This window comes from Catharus ustulatus, chromosome 2, assembly GCF_009819885.2.
Source record: "Catharus ustulatus isolate bCatUst1 chromosome 2, bCatUst1.pri.v2, whole genome shotgun sequence".
Taxonomy (NCBI): Eukaryota; Metazoa; Chordata; class Aves; order Passeriformes; family Turdidae; genus Catharus; species Catharus ustulatus.
Window position 1 is genome coordinate 84,099,986 of NC_046222.1, and position 17,538 is coordinate 84,117,523.

General features: G+C 40.0%; 1 protein-coding gene across 1 annotated transcript in view; it reads right to left on the minus strand.

Annotated features, from left to right (window-relative positions):
* LOC116992265 (dedicator of cytokinesis protein 9-like) overlaps window positions 1–9,546 on the minus strand; it is a 114,970-nt gene extending 105,424 nt beyond the window's left edge. Inside the window, 1 exon segment of the mRNA XM_033051720.1 lies at window positions 9,367–9,546. Within this exon segment, the coding sequence (XP_032907611.1) occupies window positions 9,367–9,480 (114 nt within the window). The 5' untranslated portion in view covers window positions 9,481–9,546.
* Window positions 9,547–17,538: the final 7,992 nt, after the last annotated feature.

Sequence of the window (17,538 nt, forward strand, 5' to 3'; positions counted from 1 at the left end):
CATTACAATTTGGGTGTTATAACAAGTGAAATTTATTACATCCTGCACTGATGTAACTCTAAATGCTTTCTCTACTTCAAATTATGCAAGCATTATCTATTCGCATTTAAACTCTCCCACTCTCTGTTGGGAGAATAATTTTATAGTAGTCAAAATATAAGCTTCTGTCTTATCTCTGAATTCAACAAGCAACTCCTCCCCACCCACAGAGTACCTGGAAGCACTAAAAACAGTTCCATCTATGCCTCAAATTTCCAAACCCAGATCAGTATCTGTCAACATGCCATTTCTTTTTAAGTCAATAGCTACACCTGAGTATCAAAAAGCACCCAGAAGTACACAAAGCAGCAGCTAAGGATTATTTATTTACACTGATGGATCTATATTACAGGCTTCTCTGAAACCTAGCAGCTATGGATCAGCATTACTCCTTCTCAGGTTTGTTGTGACTACATTTGTGTGTTCACCTTCCTCGTTTCTTGGTTTGGCATTGTTTCTCTTGTTTTCTTTGGGTTTGGGGAAAAGTTATGTTATAAAGCATATTTAGGTTGCTAATTTTATGTGAGGCCACTTGGTATTTCCACTGCACAAACAAATATGTTTCTTTGCAGAAGAAACTTCAGAAGGGACTATTTGATTTTGACTTGTAAAGACCCTAACACTATTTATCCTTCCCTGAAAATTTTAAACAAGTTTATAAGAGTAAGGTATCATTTTGAAAAGTGACTACTTTTGTAAATTTTTTGTAGATCCCATATTTTTTATTTTTCAATATTTTTTCCTAAAATTGTTACAAGAAGAAATTTTCCGTGAGTATTATAAATACAGTTAGAAGGGAAAAAAGCCAGTCTAAATGTGCTTCCTTGATTTGTTCAGGATTATAAAGCTGATACTTTCTTTCTGAACTATCGTTATTGAGAATGTTGCACAAAACAAGGTCTGCTTTGCATTTAACCTTTCCACAGAAATACTGTGAATCTGAATTTTTAGGCAATGTGCAGCCTCAGCTGACTTATTTCTTCCTCCTCCCAGTCTCCAGATTGAAAAATGATCCAGAACTTTCATGTTTGTTTGTTTTTTTACACAGTTGCAGGGGTTGAATTACAATTTTTGTTCTAAAGCTACCTGGCATCCTTTTCATCAGCTACAGAGCTGAAAAAAACTCTAGCTCTCTAGTGGTTCTCTTCCTATTCAGAGAGGGCCTCAACCCAAAACTTGGCCTGGACCCAGAGGTTTAAAACTAGAATTCCAGAAAAAGCCTCCATTAACATTGACACCAACAAGCACTCCAGTCTGAAACAGCTTGCAATCTGCGTGAGCCAGGATGAGCAATTGGCCATAAACATCATTAAGGAACTGGAGCACCCCTCCCATGAGGACAATCAGAGAGCTGGGACTGTTCAGCCTGGGGAGGGCTCAGGAGAACCCCATCAATGAATGTAAATACCTGCAGGAAGGGTGCAAAGAGAACAGAGCCAAGCTCTGCTCAGTGATGCCCAGTGACAGGGCTGGAGGCAGCAGGCACAACCTCAAACACAGGAGGATCCCTCTGAACATCAGGGAACACTTTTTCACTGTGAGGGTGACCAAGCACTGGCACAGGCTGCCCAGAGGGGTTGCGGAGTCCCCATCCTTGGAGATACTTAAAAGCCCCCTGGACACAGCCTTGGCAACTGGCTCTAGGCGATGCTGCTTGAGGCAGGGGGTTGAACCAAATGACCTCCAAAGGTCCCTTCCAGGCCCAGACAGCCTGGGACTGTGTGACAGAACCATGACACTCCTTCCCATCCCACCCCTTGAAGAGATCTGCCTCTTTTTCTGCACCCCCCCCCCCCCCCCCGATATTCACCACTAGGCCTAAGGTAACACTGCCTTACATGGAGCCCGAATCACAGAATGGAATGATTCATTTCACCAGCCTGAGGTGCCAGATCCAGACTTTTTAACAAAGGCTTTTACTGTCTTCTTCCTGATTTTTCCCCTCACTTAAACTGCCAGGAAGCTCTGGACACAGCAGGAGAACGTAGAAGACAGTGCCTGGATTCCCCATTACTCCTCTTATATCTGATTCACTGGGCACAGATGAGGAGATGACAAACTGTTCTAACAGATGCAGCAATCCACCCTTACACTAACAAAGAATCCCATCCCTTATTCTTTGTAGTCAGATTAATACTTTTTATTTCCTTAACTCATCTGCAGTAAAGCTGCTATTTCTCCCAGTTGGTCACAATGGGAGTGTAAGCACAAGACAACACCAGCAACAGATGTTGGATTTCTCTGACCAAACATTTGTGGTCCACAAGAGTTTTCTTCATAAAAGCCCATTCAGAGCTTCTGACCAACTTTCTGAAGACCTTCAGACAACCTAGCATACTTTTTTCCAAAGCAGAGTCCCTTCCACCAATGAAATTCCAGTTCTTGCTTAATACAAGAAATCTAGTCCATAGTATTAAAAGGATTAGGTTTTAATGTGTGTTAATTTATTGCATTTTTAGTGCCAGAAGAAATCTCTATCTTGAGATAATACATGCTCACTTTCATCCTCACAAAAAGAACTTCACTTACAGTAAAATACTGTAAAGTAAAATAAAATTTTTAAAAACCCCATAGTGTTCTCAAGATCAAATACCTAACACTATCTCATAGATTATTAAAGTTAAGAGACCAAAGATGTCAGTGTCTCTGGACTAAGACACATGGTAAACCATTTTTTAAAAAACCATCTACCTATCTTCTAAATTATGGTCTTGAATAAGCTACATGATCAGAATTATTGGAATATCTACTTGTCTTTGGAAATAAGTTATTTCAAAAATACTTCAATGAGAAAAGCATTGTGTAATTCATGGACTACTTGTGCAACTTTTCTGCCTTGCATAATTAATGATTTTCATGGACACAGACAATCTAAAGAGGGGCAAGGGAAAATGCATTTGTCTTTACACTCATAAAAATGATGGAGTACCCAAGTCCAATGAAGTACTTGAGACTGTTCCATTTCAAAATCAAAAATAAACACTAGCTAAGTAAAGAAGTTTTACACATATATTATTTTAATACATATTATCTTTTATAGTCATTGCATTAGTAAGTTCTTCTGCCACCATGAGACTTCAGGTCTAAATGAGAGCTTTTTGGACACCAGCATGTAAGATGTTGTTACACCTTTTATCTCCATAAAGAACCAGTGGCATCAAAACACCTCTAACAAATACAAAAGTTCTTAAATAAAAGAAATATAGGCTTTGCATTTCTTAGGAGGCCACAATCAAGCTTCTTGCTGTCCTGAAAACTGAACTCCCCTTATTTGCTTCAACAATAAATGAATAACCTCTCATTATTTTAGAGCTGACCCACATGAATTTGGCAGAATCTCCAAGTTACCTCAAAAATACAAATACTGGGCAAAATTGACAAGTTCACAAATGGTTGATCTTGCACACACATCCATTTCTCTGAAGTTTTCATCTAATCTCAGGCACTCACTACTCACAGGAGAGCCCAATGACCACATAGGCTTAAAAGTCACTTGAGCATTCACACCTATGCAAAAGAAAAAACAGTTTACACTCAGGGTCTAGTTCTCAAGGTAAGTGGTTACAGATCTTTTTGAAGTATTTGCATTGAAGCACAATGTAGCATAGCCAATGGCTTTAAGTGAGATACAGGCTTTTAAGTTTATTGCATAGGTTCCTAAGAAAACAATCACAGTTGTGAAAGTCCCAAGTTTAAATGTAGGTGTAACGAGTTCTACTTCCATTGAGATACAAACATTCTGATTGAGGATTAAAGGGCATGAGTAGGAGGAAGAGAAGAAAGATAAGGTATGCTGTGGTATCCCGTGTTGCATAAGACGGAAAACCCAAACCAGCATCACGTGCATCTGACATTTGCTGTATTAGGAACAACTACTTATAAAGCACTTATTCTTCTATCTTAATTATCCTTATCTAGCAGGAAAGAAAAAATTCCAGAAAATAATAAAGAAAGAAATTGCAACTTACAATAATGACCTAATGTTGTTTAAAGTTTAAATGTCTACCTTTCACACAGAAACTCAACTGTCCTGTATTTTGTCTCTCAAATTGCCTCCCTGAGCAAGAACTTTAAAATTCAAATAAGTTTAATAGTATTTCTTAATAGAAACTTTACTACTGTAGTCCAGCTTCTGAATCTTTACAGCCACAGAAATGTCCATCGTACCCAATAAGTCCTCTTTGCAGTATGAGACTTCCCAGAAATAAGTTTTTTAACTACTATTTAGTATCCAATCAAAAAGGTTGATATATTTCACTTTGCAAAAATAAAATCAGCACCTTTATTAAAAAGATCTTATTCTCTGAGAATTTTTATTTCCTTTACAAAAGGTAAGCAGTACATACCATAAACTAACTTCTTGGGGTCAAGTACTAGGCATTTTCCCCCAGGTAAAGAAAGTTCAGCAGTTCAGAGTGACTGAATTAACATCACAATTTTTAGCACGTTCCTACAAGATGAAATATGTTATGGTGATGTTCATTGCCAGCAACGATTTCTCCTTTAAAACCTTGATAGTCAGTTCTTATCTCCCTGCTTTCACTCATCCATTCATAACAATTTGCTGCTTCCAAATTCCTTACATGTACAATTTCACATTCCATGTAGAGAAAGTTCAAGCTTCATCCATGTTTCCAGCTTTTCTGTACCCATCAGCATTAAAAGACCTCTCTCATCCCTTTAGCACTACATACCACTTTTGAATTACTACTTTCCTAAAGGAAGCCATCGACTCTTTTCTGGACACACTACAACTGAAATCTGGCAGCTAATGAGGATCCAAATACTCTGCTCATCACATACAGAGAAGCTGCTTTGGAGAGAAGCACACAAGCCCTCGGTCCACAGGGTATATGAAATTATATAGGAGTCAGAAAGGAAAATGCCAACCCAAAATAAATACTACATCATCTTCCCAGTGTTTTTGGAGAAACGCTGTATTAAAAAACTTGGAGATAATACAGCAGAGAGTGCACCTCTCCATCTTTTCTTATGGAGCTGAGATTCACAGGAAGCAGAGATCAGGATTGGAAGGACAAAATTGACATAAGTTTTCTTATAAAGAAAAGAAAGAATACCAGTGAATTTGAGATCAGAGATTCAGTAGGAGATCCAAGCATTGTCTTTGTGATATACTGATTTTCTACAATGTCTGAACAGTTGAATTTCTGGAAGAGTTTTAGAACTCAAGAGCTCTACCAGGTATCTGAACTTAATGTATGAAGGCCCAAGACTCTTAAGATAGAGTTCTTCTTCAAATAATCAAAATAAAAATCAAAATAAAGCCTTCCAATTATCAAAATGTATTTTACATATTCAAATCAAAAAGAACTGTATAGAGCAATTTGGGAATCTCTCAGATTTCATCCTATTTTCCCATATCACAAGTTTCTTCTGTACAGTATTAATTTTGACATGGGGAAAACAACTCTCGCTGCATTATTTGGCATACATATTTAAACATTTTCATTATCTGCATATTTGACAAAGGAATTTTATTTACAGCTAGGCAAAAGCAGATCAAATTTCATATGACAAACATCTTAATTGCTTATGATCCTTAAATGTCAGCTCTAATATAGGTATGTTATCACAAATAATCCTAATGTAGCATAATTTTGTCACTGAGATGAGTTATCATTTAACACACTATTGAACAAGACACTGATCTGTATGCAACATGCTTTGAGTAACTCATCATTACTTAAAAACATCGCTTTCAATTACGCATAATACTAAAACTGCATTGAAAACTGCTCTTGGCAAGATTGCTGGTTTAAGAGACACACTTGTCATCCCCATAATCTTCCCTCTCAGACATAAACGTATTTGGGTGGCCAGAGGCATCAAATTAAGTCACATGACAAGTCTGAAGTCAAAACAACATCAACAATGCACAAGAGGATATTCAGCAAGGATGCTACTGTCAAGCAGAAAATAGTAAAAACGGAACACAAATAATCAAGAAATACATTATGTGCCTTACACAGGGAAAAGCTGATTGCCAAATAACAAGATTTCATTTCAGCCAACCAAACTGTACTTGTTGGTTCAGCAAACTACATCTAACAGAGAGAACGTATGAGATGTCAAATGCTGACAAGAGAACTTGCTTCATTCTGTGATGAAAACTAGTTTGGCAAACCACATCTGCTTTATGTTTTTTACTACACAGTGAAGTTATTTAGCCTGTCAGCTGGCTGAAAGTCTGGCTTTTAGATTCAGTGAAGAACAATCTGAAAATTTAAGATATACCACACTATCCTACTGACATGCTGTTTTCAGTTCTCTTTCATCAATATAATCTCAAAGAAATTAATAAAGCGGAAAAAAAATAAGGATATTTTAGTAATGTGATCTAATAAATCTCATTTAAAGATAGACAAAGCTTTTCCCTTTTTAATCTAGCCATACATTTTTGATTGTACAAATGGATGGAACTGTTAAACAGTAGCCACAATAGCAACCTATAGAATCTACTCAAGCTCAGAGGTATTTGTAGTTCCCATTTATCTGCTACTGCAAGTAATGACTAGATGATTTGCATCACTGCTCAGTACATTCTGCTGCAGAGATATACAGTCTAAAGCAATAGTTGGTTGTAAAAAGCTGGACAGATTATCCACCATGAACTACTAGTTTGAATTAATTCTTTCCTACCTCCAGATTCTACACAGCATGATTAGTCAATGGCAAACAGCTTCAGCAGCCTTTTAGTACTGGAAAACCTCAGCACTTGCTCATGAGCAAGCTATGACAGTAAGATCCTTTTAGTTACTAAAGTTGAACTATGTTTTAAGAAAGTCAATTTGTTGACAATTCAGTTGAAAAAATCCTGGGAAAGTGCTATACTAAAGAGAGGCAGCTTTGGAAGGAAAGTGGGTCTCCTTTACTTTAAAGTCCACATCTGAAAAGACTATCCCACAACTACTCTAACACTGGTAAGACTCCTATTTTCACCAGGTCAGCCTGAAAGATTTTCCAGATAACAAAGACCAGAAACTCCAACAGATAAGAAATAGGTCAATCTGTCAAACTTACAGATGTAAATATTTTTTTAAGTATTTTATAGCAAAAAAAATACTATCCCACCTAAATTTCTCCTTTAAAAAAGTACTATTTCATTCCAAACATCGACGTTCAACAAAAAGCATTACAGTGTATTAAGAGGAGGAGGAAGAAAATGTAAATGTAGACCTGCAATTACTAGCCTTCATTATTTAAACAGTGTTTGCACAAGAACATTGTGGGGTTCAGTGACAAAATGATCAGCATTTACTGTAACAGAGACACAGCAGCTGGAGCAGAATACAGCTGAAAAGGGAAGGTGAACTTCAGCACAAGACTGTATGTGAGAGAGATGGGGATTCAGCTTCATGCATCAAGCTAACATAAAAGGATCAAAAACCTGACATGAATGTTAAGTCACCATGAATAGCAAGTCACTCATTTTGCTTTCTAAAATGCTGATGAAGACTTTATCCAGAATAAGATCAAGACAGTACACCACTTTGTACCATCACTTCTTTAATCTCCATAAAATTCTGCAGAACATGCTGTTGTGACAGCATAAAAACACCTGGGATTGTAGGGCCTATCACCCTATTATGTATTTGGTCAACCTGAATTAATTAAAGATGCACATAAATATTTTCCAACTCACTGACACTAGTCATAAGTGAACTAAGGAAAAACCTTCTAAAGGTGGAGAAGGGAATAGCAGGGTTGCAGACTACTGCAAAAGAAACATTCACATCATGAAAATACCTAAATCTCCTCTGTGCTCCCCTGAAACAAAAAATATTTTAAAACACATATACTCTTCTTCCACAGCTTCAAAGTAAGTACTTGATCCCTGGAGAAGTGTTAACATATTCAGATTTTCATGTATATGTGTTAGCACCTTGTGGAAAGCTGTCAGTATCCAGGTAGACTCCAAACTCTGCATACTAGTTCTTTTATAAATTCTGTGATCCATAGACAAGTAAAGAGCAATTTAATTCTAGAGCCATTGTTTTTTAAAAGAAAGGCATTTGTCTTTCAATCACAGCTACAGCATTTGTTACTCTCAACACACAGCTATGACAAGACACTGTCCCAACAGGAGGTTTAAAAAAAGACAAGATCATACTCAGCATTAGCAAGAGCAAAGAACAAAGGACAGATCAGCTTCCAGTATCAGGAATCCCAGCACCAAAACTTCTTCGCTTGCACAGTTAAATGCTTACTGAAACATTCCCATTGGAGATAACAAAACCACAAAGAAAACAAATTCATACCATGAATAAGAGTCCCAAGAGAAAAACACTATAAAGTCTCACTGAGCCTGTTTAAGATGTCATCACCTGCTGCCTCAGCATCCAACAGAATAGCAGAATTGCTAGGGTTGGAAAGGACTTCTGGAGATCATCTAGTCCAAAACCCCTGCCAAGGCAGGGTCACCTGGTGATACAGGAACACATCCAGGTGGGTTCCAAATGTCTCTAGAGAGGGAAACTCCATTACTTCCCTGGGAAGCCTGTTTCAGTGGTCTGCCACCCTCAAGGGAAAGAAGTTCTTCATCATCTTGAGGTGCAAGTTCTTGTGTTTACGGTCATTGCTCCTTATCCTTTTACTGGGCACCACTGAAAAGAGTTTGGCACCATCCTCCTAATACCGGCCTCTGAGATACTTATATGCACGGATGAGATCGCCTCTCAGCCTTCTCTAGACTAAAACACCTGGTTTAGACAACTATTCACACGGATTTACTTTCAGCAGTTTAAATTAAATGAACGCGCCCAACCGTGCGCTGGAGAGAGCAGCAGCCATGTGCCAGCACGGTACAGGACAGCCGGGATAAACAACACACTAAAACATTCCTGCTGCACTTGCCAGCGCTCATCTTCCATTCCGCACGACACAACAAAAAACTGCATCTTAGTTGTGAAGAGAGCAGAGATGAAAAGATGAAAAATCACTTTCGCACCGCTATTCCGACACGCGCGAAAGCGACTCGGCGCGGCCAGGCCGGGCGGCAGCCGCTCGCTCCACAGGTGAAGTTTGCGGGGAGCGGGAGCGCCCAGCCGTGCCCGCCGGGCGCCGCATCCCGCGGCGGGCGCGCTCCCCCCGCGGCCGGGAGCGCCCGCCCCGCCTGCGGCTGCACCGCACCTCGGCCCGCCGCAGCAGCCGCCGGGGCAGCCAGGAGCCGCACGCCCGCGAGGCATCAAAGCCCGCCGCCCTGACAGCCCGGCAGGGATCAAAGGGCCCGGCTCCAAATCGGGGGCCACCGCCGCAGCCCCGCGAGGCCCCGGGCCGGAGCCTCGCTTGGGCCGCCGCCGCACTCACCAGGAGAACGGAGCCGCGCACCACCTCGGAGACGCTCTGCCGCAACTCGGCCGCCGTGCCGGGCTTGCTCAGCGCCCGCGTGAACTTCCGAGTCTCCGGAGCCACGAGTGCCATGGCTGCTGCCTCCGCGCTCCCTCCCTCGGCGCGGGGCCGCCGCAGCCCTCCCGGCGCGGCCGCCGGACGGACGGATGGACGGACAGCCGGGGGTGGCCGTCGGGGGGCGGGCAGGGAGCGCAGCCCCGCCGCCGCCGCGGGCAGCCCCTCCCTACCCGCTCGCCTCCCTCCTTCCCCGCTTCCCTCCCTGCCCCGATTGGCGCGGCCGCCAGCGGGGCGGGGGGCGGGGCCTCGCCGTGCCCACCTGTTCCCGCAGCCCCGTTCTGATTGGCCGCCGGGTTACCTGCCCGGCTGCGGCTCCGCGCCCTCATTGGCCCGGCGCGCACCCGGGGCCGCGGTGGGGCGGGGCCGGCCCGAGCCGGAAGTCACCGCCTGCCGCGCGGCCCCGCCCCGCCGGGAGTGGCGGCGGCCGCGGCTCCGTCGCGGTGCCTCGGCCGGGCTGTGCCTGCCCGCGCTGTGCCCCGGCGGCGGCTGCTGCTCCTGGTTGTACCTGCTGCTCCTGGTTGTACCTGCACAGGGGAAGGAGTCATCCTGCCCCTCTATTCAGCCCTGGTGAAATCGCATCTGGAGTGCTGTGTCCAGTGCAGTGCAGGAGAGTCCTGGAGCGGGTCCAGCGGCGGGGAACAAAGATGATGAGAGACTGGAGCATGTCTCTGTGAGAAAAGGCTGAGGGAGCTGGGTCTGTTCAGCCTGGAGAAGAAACAACTCTTCTGACACCTCATCAATGTGTATCAGTATTGAAGGGAGGGTGCCAAGAGGATGGAGCCAGGCTGTGCTCGGTGGTGCTCAGCAACAGGACAAGAGGCAAAGGGCAGGGACTGGTGCACAGGAAGTTCCACTTGAATATAAGGAAGAACTTCTTTACTGTGTGTGTGACCGAGCACTGGAAAAGGTTACTCACAGAGACTGAGGATTCTCACTCACTGGAGATTCAAGAACCTCCTGGACACAATCCTGTGCCGTGTGCTCTGGGATGACCCGGCTTGAGCAGGGAGGTTGGACTTGATGTCCCACTTGGTCCTTTCCAACCTTGTTCATTACGTGATTCTGTACCTGTAGACACACATGCACATACATGCACATGGAGCTGTACAAGTGAAAGTGTCCAAAACCTTGGGAAATGGGTGCTGCAGCTGCAGCACCCACAGTGTGGTATGAGCGTCTGTGCTGCTCATGCATCCACCTTTTTCCCTGAGGCTTTCCTTTCAAATAGTATCTATTTGTAGGTATAGTTGCACATGTGTCCTTATTTGAGTAAGGACCACAAAGGTGATGAGGGCTCTGGAGCATTTCTTAGGAGGAGAGAAAGAGGGAGTTTGGCCTATTTAGTCTAGGAAAGAGAAGACTGCAAGGAGATCTCATCAATGTGTATAAATGTCTCAAATGCAGATGTCAGTGGTGCCCAGCAAAAGGACGAGGAGCAATAGCCATAAACACAAGAATTTCCACCTCAAGATGAGGGAGAACTTCTTTCCATTGAGGGTGGCAGACCACTAGCGCAGGCTGCCGAGGAAGGTCACCTGCTCCAGGTGACCCTGCCTTGGCAGGGGATTGGATTAGATGAGTTCCAGTAGTCATTTCCAACCCTAAGAATTTGATTCTGTGAATCTTTAGAAGTGGGGATGCCTCTAGCATGCTTAATTACCATTAATTCCTGCTGAGAGCCTGGCTAGCAGCACTGCTGGAAGGTATGCAGGCATTAGACACATTTAAATGCCTGGAGCATTTGAGAGCATTAGAGCTTGTGCACCTTTATCTTCTTAAGCACCTTTTTATATAAACTAACAACACTTCTCTACACTGAAATACAGCTTACCACTGATCGAGGGAGAGACTGAGTGCTGTGGACAAGGGGTAAGGGGGCTTTCAGGTGGAAAAAGAATAGCACCAAGTGTTTGTGTATGAGGATGCACATACTGCTGGATAAAGGGCCTACTTTTTTGGCTGCTTCACAGATACATCTGTAACTAATAAGATTCAAGTAATTGAGGTAATTCCTTCAGAAAGACAGAGTATTAAAAATGTTCAAATGCACAAATTTGTATCTTACACAGAGTTTTTGTCCTTGAAGGATCTTTCCTACAGATGCTCTTCAGACCTGCATCAAAGGCTCATTTGTTCAAATGCACAAGCTGGGATTTTTTAGTAGGATGTCTGTCACAACTTGACTGTTCAAACTAGTTTATACCTTAAGACAGACATAATGTGCAGACAGTATGACTTGCCAGGCTCAGTAAAGATCACTAGAGTTTCTGTTTTCTCGAGTCCAAGACCCAGTGTGTTTATGAGTCAATGTTTAGGCTGATAAATCAGAAAATTGCATACTGGTGAGAGAGATTATCTGAATACAGAACTGGATGAGCAGCTATGTAAACATTTAGCTAGAATGAGCTATCTTAACGATCATCTTTTTAATTTTTGTATCTCAGTCTGTAGGATATGTCTGGATCTCAAACATCCACAAGTAAACATGCCCTAGATTTTATATAAATAATAGATGATTATTTTCTAAAATTAAATAATTTGTTATTTTCAGAGCTCTCAGGTGCTTTCAGTTATGACCAAAATTTTTTAGAATCTACTCTAGAGATTTTAGCAGTTGCTAGAATGTAAAATGGCATAATTAAACAATGTTTGCGTAATTTAACTATGTTTGTTATCTATAAATAGTTCTCCTGTATATTATGCATTTTCCTGGAAAAGAGACAGTGTTCCAAGTCTGAAAAAACTCTGAATGACACCTGTATAGGTACAGATATATAGGAAAAATAGGTATAGTTTACTTAAGAAAACCATACAAAATACCCCAAAAATGAGGTTATGACAATCATCAGAGTTGCTTTTCAGCTAAACACATTCAGTTAAAGAAAGTGACAATTCTGTGTATAAAACAAAAGGAAAACTATGGAAGCTGATAAGCAGAAAGGGTAATTACAGTTGTAAAACAATGAGAATGACTACTAGTAGCTAAATAAAGGAATGAAAAGTCTTGGATCATTGCCTAAAGGGCAGGGGGAATAAATTTTTTTAAATATCAGGATCAAGAAAGAAAAAAATCTAGACAATGGCATGGTTTCCCTGCTAATTTGAAATACACAACTTTCAGTAACAATGTTAATGCATAAAAATATTAATTTTTTAATAGAAACCTGGATAATGCAGTAATACTTCATGAATGTAATTGTAAATTATTTATTCAACCAGTACTTAGTAAGGATGCTAAATACCAGCCGGTAAAGGTTAAAATGTTTGAACTTTCAAGGGCAACTAAGAATTTTATGGGATTCTAAATCATTCACGGTAATAATCGACCTGTGTTTTTTCCAGAAATGAAGATGAGAAACTTCTGTGGTGTCCATTAGAAGTGTAAAGCAAAGGGGGCTTGAAACTAAAATAATATGACAAAAATCTTTTGCAAAATAATTAAAGTCAAAACGAAGAATCATGTGTAGGAATTAAAGAATCATTGAGTTTCCAATATCAATATGATTTGCTGATATTTAGGCTTGTTGCTTAATGGGATTGGTATTTTACCTGGCAAGGGTCACTGTATAATTATGAGTTTCTATGAAAACATTATGGTACATTCTATTCTAATAGTCTATTAAAATAATTTTGTACAAAACTTGCAGCATAGCTTTATCTGAGAAAAAATAGATGCAGATATAAATATTTATAGGAAAGAAAGGCATCTAAGTACAAAGAATATTTTAAAGTCAAAGTATAGAGGTGTTATAGTGTGGTTATGAAAAACTCAAAAACATTCATGCTTATGGTACAAACTTTGGATTTAAAAGTGAAGGAATATTAAGAAGTAGTAATGATGATGTTTTATACGGCACTCATTAAACTTTTACTGAAACAGTGGTATTGCATTTCACCACAAATGATTGACAGACTGGAAAAACAAGGAAAATCTGCCTTGCAGTGAGAAAATGAAGAAGCATCTGTCTAGCTTACACAAAACCTTGATCATAATGTACTAGGATTTGGAAAAGAATTTCAAATATTAAAAGTCTCTTTAATCTGTCAGCTAAGATGACAGTGAGAACCAATAAATGGCAGGTGAAATTACACTCATGTAGAGTAACATCCTTCTCTTTTAGCCACAAGAGGACTTATTTGGTATTATCCCTAAGGAGCCACCAAGCTCTATTTCCCAATTTCTAAACTAAGATTCAATAGCTTTTCTAAATCCTGTGATCTAAGTCATCCCTCAAGTTATGGACTCAAAGCAAGGCTCACATTATAAAATTCCTTGGCTTTTGTTGCTGTGGAGGTCAAGATGATCATAACCTATCTGTCCTGAAAATCCTTTCAGTTGAGAAAGAGCTGTTGAGCTAAAGGTCACTGAAAGTACCGATCTCTTCACTCTTGTGATCAGTGACAGGACTTGAGGGAACAGCATGATGCTGAGTCAGGGGAGGTTTAGGTTGGATATCAGGTTTTCCACCCAGAGGGTGTTTGAGCACTGGAACAGGCTCCACAGGGAGAGGTCACAGCAGCCTGACAGAGTTCAAGAAGTGTTTGGACAATGCTCTCAGGCACATGGTGTGACTCTTGGGGAATAGTCCAGTGCAGGGCCAGAGGTTGGACTTGATGGTCCTTGTGGGTCCCTTCCCACAAGGGAAGGGAACTCAGCTTTTTCTGTGGTATGGCCAGAGTAGGTGCTAAAAGATCCAAGGAAGCAAGGGTGTACTCCCTAAATATTAGCAAAGCAGTCTGGAGGTTTTGCAAATAATAAACAACTTAAGAATAGATGTTAAAATCCTGAGATGATGTAGGGGGTTTTCTGGGGGTTTTTGGTGGTCTAAAAGGCAGAAGCATAGAAAGCTACGTTTTGATAGCATTTTATCAGTAATTTTAAATTAGTTACTAGTTTTCTATACTTGTAAAAGTTAAATTAAAATAATACTGCTGATATGTAGATTTTCTTAGCATCTTCTAACATACTAACCCCTTCAGTGATGTGCTGGAGTAGGTTCATTTGAGCTCCTTTCTAAAATTCTCACAAAGCCTGAAAAGAGTAATGGAGTGTTTTTGCTGCATCTGGCTAAGACTGACTTTGTCCCAGATACAGCTAATCTACCCTTCCAAATATTATACAAGCAGTCCACACAGATATTTCTGAATAGCAGCATTTAGTTCTTCCCCATCGCCCCCAGCGGAACATAAGAGCGTGCCAAAGTTTATGTACAGAAAGGTACAAGCATTTAAAAATTGCTTTGATTAGACAGCACTGATCTCTTCTCCCCCATGAAATCCATAATATGCCTTTTTAAGAAAACACCTTTTTTTTATCAGATGGTGTCCACAGGTCTACAAAGTTCATCCTAAATGCAAATACCTGAAAACAGCTGATTAGTGTAAGGTAGAATAAATATGTATTTCCACTGAGAAGATATACCATAAATTACTTGGAGGTTGTTTCCTTTGATTATATTAGTAAAAAAGAGCACATACATGTTTCTGCTGCTCATAAATGGAAATGCAAAAGTTATTTTTGTTCATTCCTTACCTGAAAATCTGGCTATATCAAGAGGTGAAAAGAAGGAGCATTCAGTGAAAGTTTCTCCATAATTTCCAGAATGTTACTGTTCAGAAAACTACACCCATTGCCTGCTTTGCAGAATGATGTAATTAATGTCAGTGTAATTGTGTGTTTTAGGCTTAGTTCTTGTAACCCTGCCAATAGAAACTTGAGGAAGGACCAAGTGGATATTCCACGATCTTTCTACCCATTCATGTGCAATCTGAAAAGCTCATTTTTCCAATTTTATTTCTCATGTTCAGCAGAGGTATTACAGAATTAATATAAGCAAACAAAATCTTTCTCTACACTGATGCACAGCTTCTTTTTTTCTTAAAAGCAGAGGTGATGTTGCCTTCCATGACCTGGCTGAACTACAACCAGGGTAACTATAGTACTATGTAAATAGATTCCTATGCAAGTTCACGAGGATACAAAATAATTCACTTTCTGTTTTTTCTACTGACTCCTAAGACAATTATAACACTTCTTTCAGTTTATCAGTCAATCAGTTTCATTCAGGCTTCTGGCATAGTATTCCTTCTTCAGCATTAGTTGTAGAATCTACCCATGAGTATTGCTAACATCTTTTGGAGAGTTAATCATGCAATATGAACTGAGTTCCACATAATTTTCTTCTATATCCAATGGAGGATGACAACTGTGTGATTTTAAACCTGATGGAAAATTGGTGCAGGACTTCTGAGTGGCTGCTCTGAATTTGTTTTAGTTTATTTTGGTTTGTCTAACTCAATTTAAACTTAGTTTAGATACTTTTTGTTGGACCAAGTTAATAAAGCCTACACTTAACAAAAATAAAAATAGATGCATAATGTTTTGTACCATCAAACCCATATTTTTAAATTATTTAGAGATTAACTTTTACAATTAAAAATGTTTATTTACCTTCACAGCTTTTCATTAACTGCTGTTTAGGATTGCTGTGTACTTCTAAGAGATGTTTTAGTCATGCCATGACCACCAGCAGCTGCTTAAGAGCCTACCATGGGATACATCTTTCTTTTATCATCAGCATAAGGATTGTTGAAACCTTTAGAAGAGGATTTCTCTTCTCAGTAGGGTTGGAGATTTCCAGCTAAGCCAGACCATATGCTGATTCCCGGATTTCTTATCTGTAATCAGTCTTTCTTTGATGTTGTCAAAGATATTTCCATTAAGACTGCAGAATAATTCTAATACTTCATCAGTGTTCATGTGAAGTATTTATTATTATGAGACTACGTCCCTTGCTACAAATTTGTATTACTACAGATCAGTAATACATTTCTTGCAGTGTTAATGTTTGTGATTCCCCACCCACTTTAAACTAAGAGCAGCATAGAGGAGACAGCTGATAACCTCTTAACACATGAAAGTACTGACAAGGTCTCCCGCAGACACTGTAATTCAAAGTAGTCTGTGTGAACACAAATCCTCCTTTATTGACTTGTCTGCTCATTCCCTTGGTTCAACATAGCTCACATTTCTTCCATTCTGAGTAGGTAACTTCTTCCTACTCAAAGAATTTGGATAAGTGCTCCTTGTTTCAAGGTCAATTTAGATATAGTTTGAGGACATGATCTGAGAAATAAATAATAGGACATGATCTGTATTCAGCAAAGTGTCTGAGCAGTGATTGCTTACACTATAGGTGAGTCCTAAAGCTCACAGTTCTTACCTCCATGGCAGAGGGATGGATGCAGCAGAAATCTTTGCTGGCACCAGGGAACAGTTTTCACCATATGATGTTCACAAGAAAAGGAAAACACTTATTTTTTTTTTTTGTATATTGCATGCCTGTCCAGTATCTGTTCAAGTAGTGTATTTAGGAGTTTGTTTCTCTGGTATAAATATATACTCTAAAATGCTAGGCTTTGGTTCCTGTGCTGTCTTCCTTGCCAGTTCTTCTGGCTGTCATTTATAATAAACATAGTCACAATAAGAAACACTGTCACAAATAAATGCGTATACTGTTGTAAAATAAAATTATCGTGGAATATTTTATTGTAAAGATTTGTATTTTAATACAACATACAGCTATTAAAAATAACTGCACAATTGCTAATTTCTACTGGCTAAGGATTTGGTTTGGCAGATTTTGAAACTGCTTGCTAACTGCTTGCTGTGGTTGGCTTATGTAAAGTAACTTGGTGGAAGCAGTTTTTAAAATTTTTAAAGCAACTTTTAAATAGCTGCAGGGAAATATTAAAACAAAATTAAACAAAACAGAAAAAATCCAAGCAAACCTGAAAAACAGTATGTATCCAAAACCAAAATAAAATATTTAAACGGTTTGAAAGTTTCCTGTCCCTTTATAATTTTTGCATATTTGTAGCCTATGATGGTATACCACAACAATAAGCCTTATTCACATGGGGAACCACAATGACACTACTAGAAATAATCACATGAGGAACAGCTGCAAGAATGAATTTGTGGATGTGGTGTAAATAAGAAAATTGTAAAATGGAATGCTGGAATTATCATGACTAGTACATAACAGAAGGGGAAAAGTCAGACATCTTTCT